The sequence below is a fragment of the Ctenocephalides felis genome, unplaced genomic scaffold (assembly GCF_003426905.1).
Source record: "Ctenocephalides felis isolate EL2017-DRISC unplaced genomic scaffold, ASM342690v1 CF-g0.4_SCAFFOLD_01886, whole genome shotgun sequence".
In the NCBI taxonomy this organism is placed as follows: Eukaryota; Metazoa; Arthropoda; class Insecta; order Siphonaptera; family Pulicidae; genus Ctenocephalides; species Ctenocephalides felis.
In genome coordinates, this window is record NW_020538040.1 from 131,672,596 (window position 1) to 131,692,299 (window position 19,704).

At 30.0% G+C, this 19,704-nt stretch overlaps 2 protein-coding genes and 1 pseudogene across 2 annotated transcripts; 2 read left to right on the forward strand and 1 right to left on the reverse strand.

Moving 5' to 3' along the window:
* On the forward strand, positions 1-7,773 carry LOC113377561 (phosphofurin acidic cluster sorting protein 1-like). The gene is made up of 7 exons (XM_026617922.1): positions 1-262; positions 663-844; positions 934-1,150; positions 3,730-3,919; positions 4,150-4,455; positions 4,530-4,860; positions 6,911-7,773. The coding sequence occupies exons 1-6, from the start codon at positions 150-152 to the stop codon at positions 4,806-4,808; spliced, it is 1,287 nt and encodes a 428-aa protein (XP_026473707.1). The 5' UTR covers positions 1-149; the 3' UTR covers positions 4,809-4,860; positions 6,911-7,773.
* A 3,351-nt stretch (positions 7,774-11,124) lies between these two features.
* LOC113378769 (DNA-binding protein RFXANK-like) lies at positions 11,125-14,247 on the forward strand. The gene is made up of 3 exons (XM_026619365.1): positions 11,125-11,709; positions 11,962-12,109; positions 13,477-14,247. Exons 1-3 carry the CDS (start codon positions 11,236-11,238, stop codon positions 13,521-13,523), a joined length of 669 nt encoding a protein of 222 aa, XP_026475150.1. The 5' UTR covers positions 11,125-11,235; the 3' UTR covers positions 13,524-14,247.
* On the reverse strand, positions 13,842-19,660 carry LOC113375911 (annotated as a pseudogene).
* Between the last annotated feature and the right edge of the window lie 44 nt (positions 19,661-19,704).

A 19,704-nucleotide genomic window follows, 5' to 3' on the forward strand; every position in this document is an offset into this window, starting at 1 on the left:
TCAGATATAACAGTACAGTGCAATCACAATCATTATTTTTGTAGTGCAGTTTAAAGTTTGAATTGAAAGTTTCATTGAAATTTCAAAGCGCAGTATGGATCAAAGTGCTGATCTCAATAAAAGTTGTAAAAACGATGTAGATTGATCGAATGAAGTGTTCATTTATTGAATATAAAATGTCAAACACCGCAATGAAACCTGTTCCTATGAAACTTTTTGCAGCCTGGGAAGTGGATAGGACCCCTTCTAATTGTATTCCCAGGTTAAAAATCATCAATCAATCTCCAAATGCACGACAGATAAATATAGTCACACATACACACTTCATATAATGTATACACACAATAATAATTTAGCAATGTTATTTGTATTACAACTTTAATGATTTTTATGTTATATTGTTGTTACTGTTCCATATTTAATATAGGGCTTTTATTGTATTGAATTCAATGAAATTCGATTATATTTTATTCTTCCAAAAACAACATTGTATATGTATATATTGTGCGAATATTTATTATAAAATTTGTACAAAATTTGAAAGAAAACACTTACTTGGAAGAAGTTTAGAAGTTTTCATATATTATTATTGTGACGGAATCATTCTGAAACTTATAGATTATGTTTGAAATGCTTTAGAAACTGCTCTTTTGTAATTTAAGGTTGTGCTCTTTGACTGTTACAAGACTCACACTTCTAACTCCACTTCCCGCTGATGTAACAAGCGTGTCTTTGGCTGTAAAAATGCAAAGTTCAAAACGCATTTTGCGATCACATGAGATATCCTTAGGTGCTGTAGCTTTACAGCCAGCACAATCGTACAATCCATCACAACAAAGCTCTGGCAAGTAATAGACACTTGATATAGATTTAAAATATTACAGAATTTTCTTGTAATGTATATAGTGTAGTAATAATTGATAATCATTCTAGGTGTTTCAATCAATGTTCAAAATTCAATAATGGCAAATCAACAATGTAGTGTAAATGCAACTGGAGGTAATCAAAATTACCAGCAACAATTGTTGTCAACACTTCAACCTTCTTTGCAATCTTCAAATTTAGCTGGACAATCTACTTTATTAGAAGCAGAACTTGATTTACATTTTAGTTTGCAGTATCCTCATTTCATAAAACGAGATGGAAACAGGTATGTACATTGTAATAATTGTTTTGTAAATTGTTGCAGATATACAGTTTTACAAAATTACTGTACTAGTACTAGTACTAGTGAGTACCATTGAAACATTATTTTTGATACATATATTTCTAACAATATAATTTTTTATTTTTTTTATTTGAATTTTAATATAAATTTTATACATATCAGACAGGCAGAAGTGCTTGGTATGAAAGATCGTACAAAATGTCTATACTAGCGTTTCTCAAACTTATTTCTTCCAATGCCCCCTTTGAAGATCAAAATTTTTGTAGCGCTCTCCTACCAAATTTTTTATACCTATAAAATCTCTAAAAAACATTTTTTTTAAATTTTAAAAATATAGTTATAGTGTGATATATTAGTTCATGTAACCTTACATTCTAAATTAGAAAATTTTACTAGTGAGAACAAATAAAACGCTACTTAAAACAATGTATACATAAAAAAAAATTAGTTAGGAGCCTCTTATCGCCCCCCAGGATATTACAATCGCCCACCGGAGGGCCCACTTTGAGAAACACTGGTCTATACAAAGTGTATATATACACCTAAGTCTGTTTTTACACGATCTTTTTGTGCACGGTTTTGATATAACACTGTTTGAAAATTGAATAATTTTAATTTTTTTACACGATTTTATTCCATTTAGCACGATTTGAAATTTTATGTACTTAAATTTTTTTGTCAAATTTAATTTTTGCGAAGTATGTTCATATCACAAAAAAGTATTTATGAAAGAAAAAAGTCTGAAACCATCGATAGTATCGATAGTTTGCGAACACTAGCTTAAAGATTTACGTGAATTCCCCTTTAGCGCGTACAAACAATTTTTACTGCTCAAAGCAAATGTAAATAGCACTAATTTAGGGAAACCTTAAAAATTGAACAACCTATTCTTTTCGTTTACAACGTTTTTTAGTTCCTGAACTTGCCATACATTTAATTTATATTACTTTTAAGATTAGAGTGCATATCTTTTCTATCATTAATTACTATGCTTGTGAAAATAAGCATTATATATTTGATTTAATAAAATAAACATGAATTCTTGTTCTTAAAAATTCTTGTTTTTGACTAATTTTAATAGGTTTTAGAGATTAGGAACAAATCACCCATTTTTGTATAAGATCAATGTCTTTTTTTACACGTTTTTTTTTTTACACGGCTTCTTCTGGAACCAATCTACCGTGTAAAAACAGACTTAGGTGTATATATATATATATATATATATATATATATATATATACATATGATATGGTCATTACAACATTTTATATCATTTATTTTATAATTCAATCATACAATACTACATATATTCATTTTTACATTCATGTTCTGGTCTAATTTATTTATCTAATTTTTTTATAATATTCTTTTAACATAGTTTTAAATTGTTTCTCTTCTTTAGTCATCTTTATTTTTTTCAAAGCCCATTGAATAATTTTATAGCACTTCATATAGTGTTTTATTTGTTTTTGTTTGCTTTAGATGATAATTTTCCTGTTGTCTAGTATTGTACTTGTGTATTTCCTTATTTATAGTTATTGATGTGCATGTTTTGATTTTGTTATGTTTAATCTTATGTATTAATTTGCACTTTTCTATTTTTAAAATTTTATTTAATGGTAGGTTATCTGTTACATATCGAACTAGGGTGAGATAGGGGAGATTATAAGTTGTTTTTAATACTTTATTTATTATTATCTTATGTATTAATTTGCACTTTTCTATTTTTAAAATTTTATTTAATGGTAGGTTATCTGTTACATATCGAACTAGGGTGAAATAGGGGAGATTATAAGTTGTTTTTAATACTTTATTTATTATTATTTATTATTCTCTGAATGCTTTCTATATTTTTTTGTGGTTTGACTCCATGTTGCAATTCCGTACATAATTATAAGCATTATGTACGCTTTCAGTACTAAAATTTTGCATTTAGTTCCAAAGTAGTGTATATCTCTTTAGTGCTCCTGTTAGTGAAACTATCTTTTTTTTTTCATTCTCTTTATGTGGTCTGTCCAAGTTAATTATTGATTGATTATGAGTCCTAGATATTTTATATTGTCTACCTCTTCAATTTCAGTTTTGTTAACTTTAAGCTTCAATTTATTTTTTTCTTTACTTCTATTTGTATATGTATTTTGTTTTTTTAGTATTAATGGTAATTTGTTCTTAAATAGCCAATTTGAGTATGTCTCCATGCCTTTTTTTTATATATTGCTCTAGCTTATATTGGTCTTTGTCTGCATATACTATCGCCGTATCGTCTGCGTATAGTATATTTAAGTTTCCTTTTTCAAGTTGGTTGTATATACAAGGTATAACAAGGGCCTCAGGCATAGATAAAGAAGAGTATGGCCCCAGGACTGATGTTAATTTGCATATTTCACTTGTGGAATTTCCAATCTTTGTCCTGGTTATTCTTTCTGTTCAGAAAATCCTTTAGAATGCTGAAAAGAATGCTTTCCACTCCTAGTTCTAAAAGTTTATTGATCAAAATCTTGTAATCTACCATATAAATATAATTATGAATTTTTAATGTGCATATTATCCTTTACTTTAAGATTACAGATTCTTCTTCAACGGCGTAAAAAATACAAGTCACGTACTATTCTGGGGTACAAAACATTGTGTGAAGGCTCAGTACGTATGGATCAGGTTTTACAACGATCTCGCGATATGCAGATTGATTTAGGAGGTGATGGAAAAAGTGCCCGAAAATGTGGACCACTCGCACGGCTTACTGCATACCAGGTTGTTATTTTTAAAAATATATTATTGGAATAGCAATATATTTAGTTTTGGTTTTCATATCCACTTTTTAATAGAATGTTTCAAAAGAATACAATTTTTTGTGTAAAACATTTGACTGATTCTACAATGCATTTACTATTTAATTTCTATGAATATTTGGCTAGAAGTTATTTTATTAAGTAAGTGTATTAAAATGTTTTACAGTGAACATGTAGATTATTGATTTATAGGTATCATCAATACCAGTGGATCACGACAAACAAAACAGTTGTGCTATGTCAGCTGATCGAGGAGTGGCTGAATACTCAGATGATGATGAGGAAGCTGAATTCAGTTCGGCAGAAGATAATGATGAGCAGCTATATGATGCTAATGTCAGTCGTACTAGTGTTAGCCAAACTCGTAAAGGTTTGGCTTACAGAAAATTACAACATGGTGCGCACACTGGTGATGATGCAGCTATGGGAGCGCATGCTGTTGATAGTGATAGCGAGTTTGAGCACTCAAGAAAGGGTGCAAAGTTGCCAAGTAGCCGGGTAAAGATCAAAGATTATTTTCATGTATACATCTATATGCGCGCAAGAATTTATTTATAAATTCATCTTAATAGCAACGTAACCTCAAACAAAAATTTGTGGCACTGTTACGACGTTTTCGTGTACCAGAGGAACTAGAGGCTGGTGTAGCAGGGAGAGAAGAGGGAGCTCTAGAGGGTGCACATGAAATTGATGCATTATTTCAAGAGTTAGAATCCTTGTCTTGCGGAGAAGCCGATGACTCTGCTCCTGAATTGGATACAATGTCAATTGGTTCAACACCAAAACCTTCTCTCAGGCCATTCTTTTCCAGCTCTCGAAGTTTGCTTTACGATGCAACCAATCTTGGATAGTTCAATATGTTTCAACTGAAATAGTTTTTATTGCATTTGCATGCAACAATTGGTGAGTTCTCAATATTTATATATATATATATATATATATATATATATATATATATATATGTTAAAGAAGTTAGTTTTGATGTTGAAAAATATGAGTAAGTTCTTCAAGGGCAATACATCAAATAAAAGGCAAAGATTTAGAAGTTAATCTTTAATTTTTTTCCAAACTTTTCGACATAGGATTTTATGTCATCATCAGTGGATATTAATATGGTCTTACATCAGTAACTAGAGCATGGCACATAATTTTGCACTATCATATATACACTAAGTTGAACAGAGTATAGCAAAATATTTGTGAAATATAATATATTTTGCACGGAAAAAGTAGTTTATGCGTACGTTTCCGAGGCAATAATCCGAGCAATAATGATTATTGCCTCGGAAACGTGCAAAACATATTATATTTCACAAATATTTTGCTATGCTCTGTTCAATTTATTCTGTTCTTATTTATGCAATGGTTCCGTCGTTATTTCATTCCAGCGATTCAGTAGGAACGTCCAAAGCTGTTTCGTATTAGTTGGTTGCAATTTTCTCTCTTGTCTGTCCAACACGTCCCACAGCAACTCATCCGGCGACTCCGGCCATTCCATATATTTGAGTTCTTTCTACTTTTCTTTGACTGAGAAGGAATTTAGGAGTGTGCTTAGGATCATTATCTTGCGGGAAAACGAATCCGCGACCCACAATTCTTTTCCTATGCGGAAAAGCGTGCCGTTGAAGAATGTTGTGGTAGACTTTTTTGTCCATTATACCCTCAATTTTAACAATGTCACCAACAATGTTCCCAGCAAATCATCCCCAGACTAACACTGAACCACCACCATGCTTGACTATGGGGGATCACACATTGTTTTATCATGCATTCGTCAACCAAAACGACGACGTCGTTTCGGTGTCGTTTGTTGAAAATTTGAAATTTTGATTCGTTTGTGAACAAGACTTTAGATTATCGTTCAATTGTACAATTTTTATGTTTATTAGCCCAATTCAATCTTTTCACTTTTTTTTGCTTGCATAGTAATGTTTTTTTTAGAGGCGACGCATCCTTTGAAGCCGTAATTTTGTAGACGCTGTACATTTGAAACCCATACTTGTGCTTTGCGCGCGGAGTTGAGTTTTTCGCGAATTTCGGGGGCTGTGAGAGAACGATTTTTGAACGTCGAGGATTAGTGTTAGTCTGGTGATGATTTGCTGAGGACATTGTGAAAATTGAGGGTATAATGGACAAAAAAGTCTACCACAACATTCTTCAACGGCACGCTTTTCCGTGTGGGAAAAGAATTGTGGGTTGCGGAAAACACACATGCTAACAATTACAACTAAGACAACAGTCACATTATACTACTGCAGGAAAACAAAAACAATTTGAAATAAAACTGAATAAGGTAAACGTAATAAACAAGTTTCTATGACGCACAATATACACGAAGCAAAGCATACGTAAGCGCGACAAGTGGTATTGTATGACTAACCTAAGTAACTAATTGTATGTTTTAGAGGAAGGGTAATAAATCGGGGGCATAATAGGAAATCAGATTTACAGAAATAGATTACATTTTGATAGCTTTCTGAAAGTAGGCAAGAAAAACTACGTTCAATTACACAATTTGAATTTAAAAAGATAAAACAAAATTCGGAAAATCTTCTAAGGTCCATTGTTTGTAAAGCATTGTTTTAAATTGTTTTAGATTCTTTGAGTTATAAATATGCTGATTTATTCTCTTGCTTTTTTTTAGCAATTCATACATTTCATTCAAATCATCTTCTACGCATTGGCTGTTTTTATGCGATTCAATATGTTTTAACGTCGAACAAAAAATTCTCGATATATATATATATATATATATATATATATAAATATTTATAATATATTTATATATATATATATATATATATATATTTATAATATATTTATATATATATATATTTATAATATATTTATATATATATATATATATATATATATATATAACTTTAAATATGGAATATTTTTTTCTTGTATTGTTTGTTTGCCTCTTCTTTCATTATAATTTTTACAATTACAGAATTATTTTATAATGGAAGTGTTCATACTGACTTCAAATATGAGGCCATTGGACTTGTATAAATGAGGTATAAAATTCGAGCAGAGAGATCCTAAATAAAAACATTGAAAAAAAAAAGAATGTCACAGTTTTATTCCTCTGATCAAATGAGTATGGAAAAATGTGAATGGAAGATTTCATACTAGAATAACGAATAGCAAACAAAAAGCATAATCTTTCTATGTACATTTAATTGTTAAAATGTATATGATGCAACCCCAAGTAAATACTGAGGATAACCAGAACCAACGGAGATGAGTTCTATATAAGTAAAACAGATATTAGTAAATATGAACGAGCTGGCACAGATTTAAGTATATACAATTACAGTGCTATTCGATTGTGTCATTCATTTGCTATTGGATTGTGTCAGATTCATGTAGTTATATTGTGAAACTCATATAATTATTGGCACATATTATATTTGATGTTAGTTTAGTGACATTTTTATGTGTAATGTTTTAAAAAGCAATTTACCAAAAGTGTTTGTTAATATTTTTTAACTAATGTTTTCTGAATTGGTGACGCACAAACAATGTGGTCACATAAGCCTTAATTACTTAATATCCGTTATTACTGTTGTTGGAACCATAATGATTCCTCTAACAGTCAGCAATTTTTTTAAACTTTTTTAATAGGTAAACCATTTTTTTTCTTGATAATTTCTCAAATGAAAATTGTTTAAAGAAGTTCTTACAATTGATTTAATAACATTTATATAATATTTGTTCAGTGCCACAAATTATAAATGGAGATTTTCATTATGGGAGATCTGCTAAATAATGAAATGCCCGTGAATTTTTATAAAATACATCAACAGAAGAGTATAAAGATATATGTGTTGTATTAATTTTTTTTTTTTAATTTGAAAATTTGTTTTATTTGACTTATATATACATTGATTTTTACATAAAGATTCAAATAATTCAAAATATTTAATATATTGAAAGATACAAAATATGTGTTGTATTATCATTATTATAGTATTTATTATAAATATGTTCTGTGTTACCAGTAAATTTTAGTGTTGCGAATGGATCTGCACAAAGCTTCATTTTTCATTAATGGTTTCTGATTTTTTTTTTTTTTTTTCGATAATAGTATTGAGATAAAATTTACTGACTGCAATGATTCTTATCATTTTTGACAATATTCATTAACTTTACCTTTAGTGTAATTTTAATTTTAGGAAATTTTCAACACTTGTAAATATATAAGCAGATAAACTGGATGTGTATCATAAGTCTTAATATTTTAACATAAAGATTGTGTATATTATTAATTATATATACTCATTTTTGTATAATAGAAAATTTTGAATGAAAATCGAATATGAGTTACTGAATTTGGAATACCGCAGGGAAGAGTGTGATGTTAAATTTACAGATGAACTGTTATTTGATCTTACACTAAAGAGGTAGTTGCAATTATAATTTAATTACAATAAATAATTTGATTTTTGTACAAATAGTGTAGGTCTTGTAATTGTAGATATCTGTGTACACTCGATATATAGTTTTCAAAAAGGAATGTTATAGTTAATGTTGACAAAATGAATCACCTAAAACCATAACAATCCATCCCTCAACTTAAATTGAGTTATTTATAATACAAATAATAAAAAATATTATTCAAACAAATAATAAAGAATTATTTGTAGTAAAATTAAGTTTTTGTAACAAACTTTGTAACACTTTAATATTAAGTTCCTAGTAATTCTAGACAGTGATTACAGCTATGAACCTCGAATCGGAGATTCCTTCGACGACACTCGCGTCGGACAGACATTGCTTTTACCTGAAAGTATAGGTTCAGGTATAGGCTATATGCTTCCCAGTAAAAATATGGTCCAACAAAAGTCAAATACCTTGACCAACCTGAACCTGTGCCGAAGACTCAACCTCGAACACGAGAACAAGCATTTGGGATGTTAAATCTATTGAGGCCTCTCTTGAGCCACAAAAGACTAGTTGAGGGTTACGAACAAATGGACACTATACCTGACTCTAATCATAACGATACGTTCTCGGCCATCTAACCTAAGATACGTTCGCGTTCCACACTGGACCGACACGATACGTTCTAGTATGGAACTCGACATCCAAGGCAAACTTGCTGGAACTACAGACTACAGAAAACAAAGCTCTACGACTGGTATTACTCGACAAAACACATGCACGAAACAGCCGACGTACCGACAGTTGACAAATACATTAAAGGTTCATTGAGATTTTTTTCTCACATGCGAGGATTATAACAATGACAATATCAGGACTTTTGATTAGGGCCGGATATCGGTTGGTATGGCAAATACGTCATGCCAAACTACATCTTGATTTGATTCATACTGTACCAGAGAATACGTATAAAGTATTAGGATTTTTTTTTTGAAAGTGGTTAAACATTTTAACTAATACAGTAATCGCAAAAATCAAAAATTTTACATATTTTTACGTTTGAAAGTTTTCTGAACGTTTTGACTTGTAAAAAATCAATTTTATTGATATATTAACAATTTATTATCGGTAATAATTTATTACTTTAAAGTAAATATGGAAACACGACCATACCCTTTAATTAATTAATTAAAGGGTATGGTCGTGTTTCCATATAGAATTGGCCCCAACTTGGTATTTCAATTATTTTGATGTCATTTTCAAAGATAAACAAGTATAAAATGGCCATTTTATAGGTTTTTATGAAATAAACCTATATACTAAATTTTTATTCGAAAAAGTAAGGGCCCACTTTCGCATAATTTCAATGATATGTCGGCTCAGCCAAAACATAGATAAATAAACATGATGAGCTATAGGGAATTGAAATGTGGTATACGGGGATTTTCTAAAAAGACTTATAAAACGGCATCGAAATAATTTAAATATCAGGGAGGGGCCAATTCTGTATGGAAACACGACCATTGACCATACCCTTTCCTTCATATCTAAATTTTTTATATATATTTTTTTTAATTTCAACATCCGTTACAACTCCTAAATAATATAGCATCTAGTAACATGAGTGAATAGTAACATAAATATAATTAAAATAGAGTACAAAATAAAGGCCTATCTCCCGGGTATTTTAATTAAAATGATATCCGTATTATGATGAATTAATATAAAACTAGTGGTGTATGGGATAGTGCCTTAAGGCAAATTGCTGGAATTTTCCGTACCATAATGAAATATTATTGAGTATTTGAGATTACTTAAGTAATTCGTAAAAAAATGAATATTTTTTTTTAAATTATTTTCTCAAAAGCATTCGTCAACACAAGCAGAATCATTCAAAACGGATCCTCCGTTCTCTCAAAAAATCGATCGATTTCTGTTTTCTGCACTCTTTGCTCCGTATCTCCATAACGGCTGTACCTGCCTTTCCCACAAACTAGTCAGCACATCTCCCTATCAATATTAGGAAACGAATATTTTTTGAACCATTCAAATCAGTCAATCCGTGCGCCCGAAAACGTGGAAGAAAAATTGTATTCATACATACGTACACACACATTCATTATTTCTTGGGTATGCCAAAATGTTAAGAAACCTTCAAAACGTGAAGATATGTAAAAAATTTCATTTTCGATTTTCGGCCCATTACTATAACCACCCTACGGGAAGTTAATGCTCAAAAACTTTTTTGTTATGGGCATTCTTGGGTAAATGTAGACGTATATTCCAAGATTAAGGCCATTGTTTAGATTAAAATTAGATGCTAATATAATGTAAAACGTGAATATTTTGTTATAACAGCTATCGGACTACGTTTGAACAATAATTCGTGCTATTTATTCGTGACAAAATTCATTCCGAATTCATCTGTTGCAAATGTACAACATTAATGTTAAATAAAAAACTTTAATATAATTTTTATATAAAAATCAATGTTTAATAAAATGAAAAGTGAACCAAAATTTGCAACAAAAGTCGATTTTATCTCATTACACGTTCGAAATATACCAACTTTTTTCTCTAATGTTCAAGAAAAATGAATGAAATTTTATTCGATTTTCTGGGACACCAAAAAAATTTACAAGTCGACATTTATTGGTCATTTTGTCATAAATTGCTCGGTTGCCTGGTTGCCTAGTGGATGGGTACCATAAAGAAAACGAACCACAGTTAAGAGAGTTACGAACTGTCCCAACAAAATCAAACGATCGAACTGTCAAATTGTGAAGAATGTTTATTATTGCAAAGCAGTATTTGAAATGCATGATTAATGTATAGGAATAACGCATATTTGTACGAGCAAACAAATTAATGGGTTGAATTCCCAATAACATGATTCCAGCTATTAAATCAGAAAATATTGATGGCGATTGTGACACAGATTCTGAAAATAATAGCATCAAAAGTGTTTTGAAATGGAAGTGGGGCTCTAGAAAAAGTGCCTTTCTGCCTTATAGGCCAGTCAGTACTGTATTAACAAATTTGCAAAGGGGTAATACTGAAGCAAAGAGCGGAGAAGAAATAAAATTCAATTTCCATGCTCGGGCTGCTCAAGGTGAGATAACAATCAAACAGATTTGCTCTGAGGGATGCGATACTGTCGATATCAATGGTTATACTAGTTTGCATTGGGCATCATATTATGGCCAAACATGTACTGTAAATATGCTCCTTCAGTATGGAGCTTCTGTAGATAAACTAGGGCCCGAAGGTGAAACAGCGCTACTTCTTGCAGCTGCTGGTGGACACTATGATACAATTAAATTACTATTAGAACATGGGGCAGATGTAAATCATTGTGATATTGTAAGTAGAGAAACATGGTCTATTATAATTATAATATATCAAGTTAATTATTAAAGAATTATAATGCAGGAAATATTTTTCTTACATTTTTATAATGGTATTTTTTTAATACTTGTTTGGTGTAAAATGCACAATTAAGTGCAAGTTAGCATGAGTATTTCTGAAATCATATTTTGCATCTTCTCCAATATTGTAACATTGACACAAGGTCATTGTTTATAAATAGGTAATTGAATTATTTTATATATTTAGCTTGGAAATACTGCATTGGCATATGCTGCAGCTGGTAATCACCCACATTCTTGCCATAATCTTCTTATAAAAGGTGCTGATTTAACTTTAAATAATGAAAATGATGATACCCCATACAGTTTGGCAATAAGGAAGAAATCTTATGCAGGTTACAAAAACATTTATGCATTACCATAATTGATAATCGGTTCAAATTCTTATTAAATTTACTTTGATAGTCAATATGTTTGCAAAAAAGCTGCATTTTTATTTTAAAACAAAATACAGGGGTACCCTGCCTCACACGCATAATTTGTTCAGTAACCATGCTCGCATGTCGAATTGCTCGTCTCAATTTTTTCCATATAAATATATTGAAATGTCATTAATTTGCTTAAGCACAATGTTTTTTTTTGACAATAAAAGTAATTAAAACTTTAGGTCAAATACATATTCTGTAAAAACATAGCAAATTACTGAATATAAAATGACTAAATAATCGTTATACAAATTATTGCATTGAAAAAATTATTCAATTAGCATTATTTTTTTCTTCAACCTATTATAGTATTGCAAAAATAAGTGACGAAAAGACATGTTTCGTCAAACAGTTCTGATGCTCGACTGGTTGTATCATTTTCAGGGTGAAAATGCACCCATTTTTATCCACAAACTTTTCAACTTTTTCCCACTTTGCACAAACAAATTCACAACACTAATATAAATTGAATTAAAAATTTTAACTTCAAAATATTTTTTATGATAGTTAATTGCTACTTTACATATGAAAATTCTTGTTAACTTCCCGTAGGGTAGTTATAGTAATGGCCAGAAAATCGAAAATGAAAATTTTTGCATTTCTCCACGTTTTGAAGATTCCTGAACATTTTTTGTCTCCGCATTTTTTCGGGCGCACGGATCAACCAATTTGAGTGGTTTAAAAAAACATTCGATTCCTATTGATAGGGAGATGTGTTGATTAGTTTTTGGCAAAGACAGGTCCAACCGTTACGGAGATAAGGAGCAAAGAGTGCAGAAAATAGATAGCGAGCGAAATGATATAAACTAAGAGAACGGTGCATCCGATTTAAATGATCTAAAAGCATTTAATTTGTAATGATTGGGAGAAGTGGTGATTAGTTTTTGGCAAAGGTAGGTCCAGCCATTTTGAAGATACCAAGCTAAATGTACAAAAAATGGCAGTTTTTGAGAGAAATAAGCTCCGATTTGAATAATTCAAAAAACTTTCTGCTTGTGTTGACGGAACAATTGCTTTTGGAAAAAAAAATTTTCTTTTCAAAAAAAATTTTTTTTTGTTTATTGAAAATAATTCAGATTTTAATTTTAATTCTGGTTAAAGTTCTAAAGCTCACTTATATATTTTAAGTGAATAATTTTAACTCAACTACTTTAGTAATTCAGTTTATATAATTCTTATAAATATCTCGAAATTGTGAAGGCTTGTAAGGCGGGGTACTACTGTATGTTAATATAACTTTTTAATGTTTGTCAGTTTACTTAAATCTTCATTTTCAGCCCAGAGTGTTATAGAGAATCATCTACTTGCTTTACTTTCGTCTTAACCTGATTGCCAAAATTTCTGAATCACAAGAAGAATTATGTATGAAGGGGTATGTGCAGGAAAATCTCTAATGTACAATTATTAAAGGTAAATCAGAGATATAAAAGATTAAAAATTTGAAACATCAAATAAAATAGAAATTAGATTCCATCTTATAATATTGCATTAAAAACAACACATGAAGATTATTGATAAAAGTTTTGCTGATATGTTCCGATAATTATTTAACAATACATTTGTGTTCATAGAACTTGTAAATAATTAATATAAAATATTTAATTTAATAATACAATAAAAATATAAATATTATATACACAATAAATAACGTGTTCCTTAATGTTTACTAGTGCTTAAACGCAATTCACCAAATGGTCCATGTTTAATCACAGCTTGGTCGCCCCATAATTTCATCCACATATTTATTATGATATCCATTTTGGCAACTTCCTCTATTGCATTTTTATTAACGCTCATCGAAATTTCTTCAGGAGCCAAATTATCAATATCTTCATAAACATTTGAAATGGCTAGATATTTGAGAATATCTGTACAGCCTTCTAAAAAGATGTTCTTAATGCAGGGTCTGTGTTGTAATAATCTCCTCAATGAAATTGAAGATAATTGAAAATTATTTGCTAGTGTAAATGTATGAAATTTTTTAGCTCTAATTAATGCATGAAGGATTTGATTTAAGTATGTGTCGGAAATATCACAGCCAGATAAATCTAAAGCAGTCAAATTTTTTAAGCTGCTAGCATTTAAAAAAGCAACCAGTTTTCCACTAATGTGTCGCCAGGCAATGAAGTGTTGCTTAAATTTAAATACTCGATTGTTTCACCATCTAAGTTAGAAAATATATCCTCAATACATTTATCTTGAAAGCTGTTATGGCTAATGTCAAGCCAAACTATATTATTTAAAGGTAGAACTAACTTTTTGTTAGAACCTTCAAGATCACATGATGACAACACAATTTTTTTCAATTTTAACTTTTCCAAAATGTTGGCCAAAGGTTTAAAGCTTTCATTATATAGTGGGTTAAAACTAATATCTAGCTCCTCAAGTTCCTGCAGACATATCTTTTCTGATAACATTTCAGCGAAATGATATAAACTTTTATGTGTTAAACTATTTAAACTTAAATTCAGCTCTTTTAATTGCTGCATACTTGGCAATGATGTGCACAGCATTTTGATTCCAGCATCAGTTATCATATTGCCTTTTAAATTTAACACTCTTAAGCTTGCTTGGTGATTCAAGCTTCTGAATACTGGTTGAACCTGAGCAGTTGATAGCCATAAATTGGACAAGTTTAATATTTGTGTGGCTTGACATATATTTAGTAAATTTTGTAAATTGTTGTCCACAACTGAAAGAAAAAGTTGTGTGAATATCTAAATATATATCATTGGATTATTTTTCATTATATCACATACTGGTATTGAGCTGACTACAAGCTTCTAAATATCTTTCATGAAGAGGAGGCAAATTCCATTTCAAAATATTTGATTGTAGTTCAGGTATACCGAGAACAAGACTCAGAGGGTCATCCTGCGTTAGTATAGCTCCATCTGGCGTCATTAGAGTTAAGCATGGTTCTAATCCCACCAAGCTGAAATATTAATTATGTACGGTGAATTGTTTTATTTTTAATTATTAATTGTATTTAATTATATTTAAGAAAATTAAATATTAAATGGTTTAGTGTTGAACGTGCATGTATTTTTTGAAACTTGAAAAATTAAATGGGGTTACATACTTATAATAACGTTTGGAAGTTTCTTTTGAAAGCCATGCAATATCCAATGATTGTATCAAATTTGACATAACCGGAACTACCAACACCCTGTCTTCAACTCTAACTTTTACTGGTATTGGAGGGACTACACTTTGGAGGGAATAATTTACAGATTGCTTAGTTTGAAATTGTGTTTTCATAGGTGATTGTGGTCTGATAATAGGAGTGGTCACAAAATCTGAATTATTAATCATTTCATCAATATTAGGTGATACACTTTTTTCTTTCGTAAAACCAGAATCCAGTAAAGAAATTTGATGTTTCTTGCCAGCAGTGTTTTTTTTTGCACCACCTGAATCAATGTTTTCAAGGCGTTTTTCAGTTATGGCTTCAATGGATAAGCTTTCACTTGAATAATTTGTACTTGAATTGCCTCTATTAAGTGAAACTTTCCGTCTTTTCCGTTTGTGTTGTAAATCATCCTCCAGCCAATTATCTACAACATCATTCACATCGAGCAGGGCTGATCTCTTTTTTTCATTGTCACTATTCGGAAGTGACTTAGATTCTGATGCACGATTTCGTAAATTTTTCATGATATTTTGATATTCCAAACAAGCACTATTCTCAGCTTTTAAACTATGATCTTTTGGACTTAAACTCTTTTTCTTTTCATTTTCCTCATCACTAAAATCATTAATTGCATATCTCAAATTCACTGGGAATTTCTCATTATTCAATTTCATATTGGAGTTCTTCGTATTAAATACTTGACTTTGTACATTCTGTGCAGTATCTAACTGTTTTCCTGTTGCTGCTCTTAATTTATTATAAATGAGTTCATAATAAACTGATTCAGTTTGATCAAGATGAACACTTTCTTTCCATTTCATAAGTACTTCTAAAGCCGATTGCCCATCATCTGTTAATAATTTAGCAGATGCTCCATGATTTAACAACAATTCAATAACTTGTAAATGACCATTGCTAGCAGCATCATAGAGTGGTGTAATTCCTGATAATAAAAAACTTTATGGTTATCAACCTAAAATTATCTCCTAAAATAACAAATGTCTTACCATCGCATGCAGTGCCACCTCTGTCATTAATATGGGCTCCTGCCTCTAATAATAACTGCACTATTTCTTTATGGCCATATAAACAAGCCTATAGAATATATTCATACAAACTGTATGTATATATATATATATATATATATATATATATATATATATATATATATATATACAATTCACAAAATACAACAAGCAAACATACCTCATGTAATGGTAGCCATCCGGCATTATCGCGAATATTTACTGGATGTTTCTGATAAGATATCTTTGGACTAAAGTGATATTTCCTGATATACAAGCAGTATGAAGCTGAGTTTCTCCTTTGTCATTTTTTTCACAATCCATGTCCTACCTTTTTTTCCGTGTGCTGTGTGCTCGATTAGTGATTTAATTTCTTCAGGATCAAAATACCTTAATGAAAATATGTTTGTAGTTTTGATTGTATTTATTTTTTACACACACATGGCTGTATTAAGTCTAACATACCCAGACAAAAGACCAGTCTGGGATGCATAAATGCATTTCCTTTGCTATACAAAAAACAACACAAACACACACACACACATATATATATATATATATATATATATATATATATATCTTTTATATTTGGTTTGTTGTTAAGTGTTGCTGTTTGTTAATTTTTCTCTTATTGTATAGTTACTTTACCAATCCACATATATTATAATTACCTAGATATGCTAATTTTCATACTGTTTTTTGATCCACTGATGATGACATTAATTGAATGTCGAAACGTTTGGAAATAAGATATTTTATAATCTTTGCTTTTCTTTGTTGATGTATCGCCCTCAAAGACTCACTCATATATTTCAACATCAAAATTAAACCTACAATCACAACACATATATATATATATATATATATATATATATATATATATATATATATATATGTGTGTGTGTGTGTATATACCTGATAAATCTTCAATGCATATATCATCCCCTATGTTTGGAGTGTTCTCTGATAGTGAAGTATTTTCAGAATCTGAACTGTCACTAGATTCTACACGATTTCTTAAATCATCTAATTCTCTCTGAAGTTTATCAGCTTCTGCAGTTTTATTATATTGTCTTCTCAAATTAATTAGTTTTTTCATGCATAGCATTTCTAATGAATCTCGATTTAATTTCTTTGCCTATAAAACAAAGGACTATGTGTTTAAATATGTAATAACAAACTTCAACACAATGCTAGGACCACAATATGATATGGATACTTTTATTTATAATTCTACCTCTTGTCGTGCTTTATTATAAACTGCTTCAATGGTTTCATATTCTTTGTTCGAAAGTTCTAATACTTCTGAAATATTCATTAATGTATTAAATGCTTCTCTAGGGATATCTGAGCATAAATCATATTCCTTCCAGTAGTACTTTAATGCTTCATCATACTGATTATTATCTCGATAGGTTTGGTATAGACTCACATATATAGGAATTAAATCTTTGCCTTTCTCATTATTCAATTCAGCACATTCGAGCATACTCAAATAATATGTAATGGCTTTCGAGTATTTTTTAAAAAAGCAATAACCATCAGCCATTTTTTCATTCAGACTTTTCCTCATTTCATAGTTAGTATCTTTAATGCATATTAAGGCATCATCAGTGTAGCACATACTGGCAACTGAAAATTACATTAAATATATCAGACATGACTATAAAATTTATTTATTTATAAGTAAACCATAAACAAACTGCATCAGAAATATTATTTCAAGCTCCATACCTATTTTCAACTTTTTTTCAATCGTTTTTCTCTCAGTTTCATCAGGGCATTTCAATTTCCATGCTTTTATGAACATATGCTTTGCACTTTGTAGATCATACTGCGAAATATATACTTCTGCTTTCATTGACAAAGATTCACACATTTTCAGCACTTTGTCTGTCAACCTAAAAACGGTATAACATCTACTGTAACTATACTATACTACTAGCAAAATAACTTCAATCTTTTAAAGATTTTATAGTACTATCTATGACTTTGCCGATACTTTAATTATGAGGCTAAGTTTAATTCAAGTGTTAAATATAAATAAAATAGTAGAACATTAACACCAATCAGTAATACCAGTTTTCAATGAAATTTTATTATTAATATATATTTTATATTGCTTATTTATTGTCACAACTCAAACCTTTCTGCAATATTTAATGACTTATTGAAAAATTGCAGTGCTTGACAATAGTCCTGCTTTCTATGGTACAATAATGAACCTTTTGTTAAATAGCACTGATGTAGCAGTTCAAATAACTCTTGTTTTGTGCAAATTGTTATTGCTCGATCCATGAAGTCTATTGATCGCTCATAGTTTTGTAAATGTTCTAATACAACACCAAGGTTTAACAACAGCCGTGCACGCATATCCATAAGCTCATGATTAGAAATTTCTCCCTTTAAACTAATAATATGTTAGACAATTAGATACACTGAAAATATATACAATTCATAGGTGTTTCACACACAATCATTTATATATATATATATATATATATATATAAAATTATGTACACTACACACCTCTCACACAGCAACAAACTTTTCATAAACGACTTCTCTGCCAATTTCAATTGTTGTTTCATTAAATTAGAATCATTTACACTCTGCCCATGTAATAAATGTATTCTTCCAATAGTGGCAAGGGCTCTCTGCTCTTCTATTTTATTATTTAAGTCTCGTGCTGTATCTAAAATTGTTTTCAATATTTTTACTACAAAGAATCTTATTTATTAAATTGTAAACTCAGAGCAGCACACTACAATTAATATTATATAGACCAGTAAAAAAATTACAGAACCGTGCTGAAATATAATAGAGAATACGATCAGCCAATAAAATAGACAAACCCAAATGAATTTCTTCATGTTTCAATGCTTCTGAAAATTGTGATGACAACATGTACATTTCTCCAATCATACGATGTGCTCTTGCATTTTCAAGTCGTAGCCCCAATACTGAATAAGCATTGGCTTCACATTTGTATTCTTTCAAAGCATTGTCATATTTTCCATGAGTATTGTACCAATTGCCCAAATCGTTACTTGTTTTTGCAATATTTAATTTATCGTCGGCAATTACTGCCTTTTTCTTTTTTTTAACGAGTCCTGGAAATACAATAGAATTATTTACTTTTGACATAAAAAAACAACTGTTGAAAACATTCTAAAATTTACTTTGAAATTCCATCTCTATTTTCTTTTGCAACACACTTAAATTCAAAAATTTGTACGATATTTTCGAGATTAGTCTAAAATATTTCAAAATCAAAACAAAGTCATATACATTCTATTGTAGAACTGTAGACAATCAAGTTCCTTCAAGATAAACTGTCAAAGTTA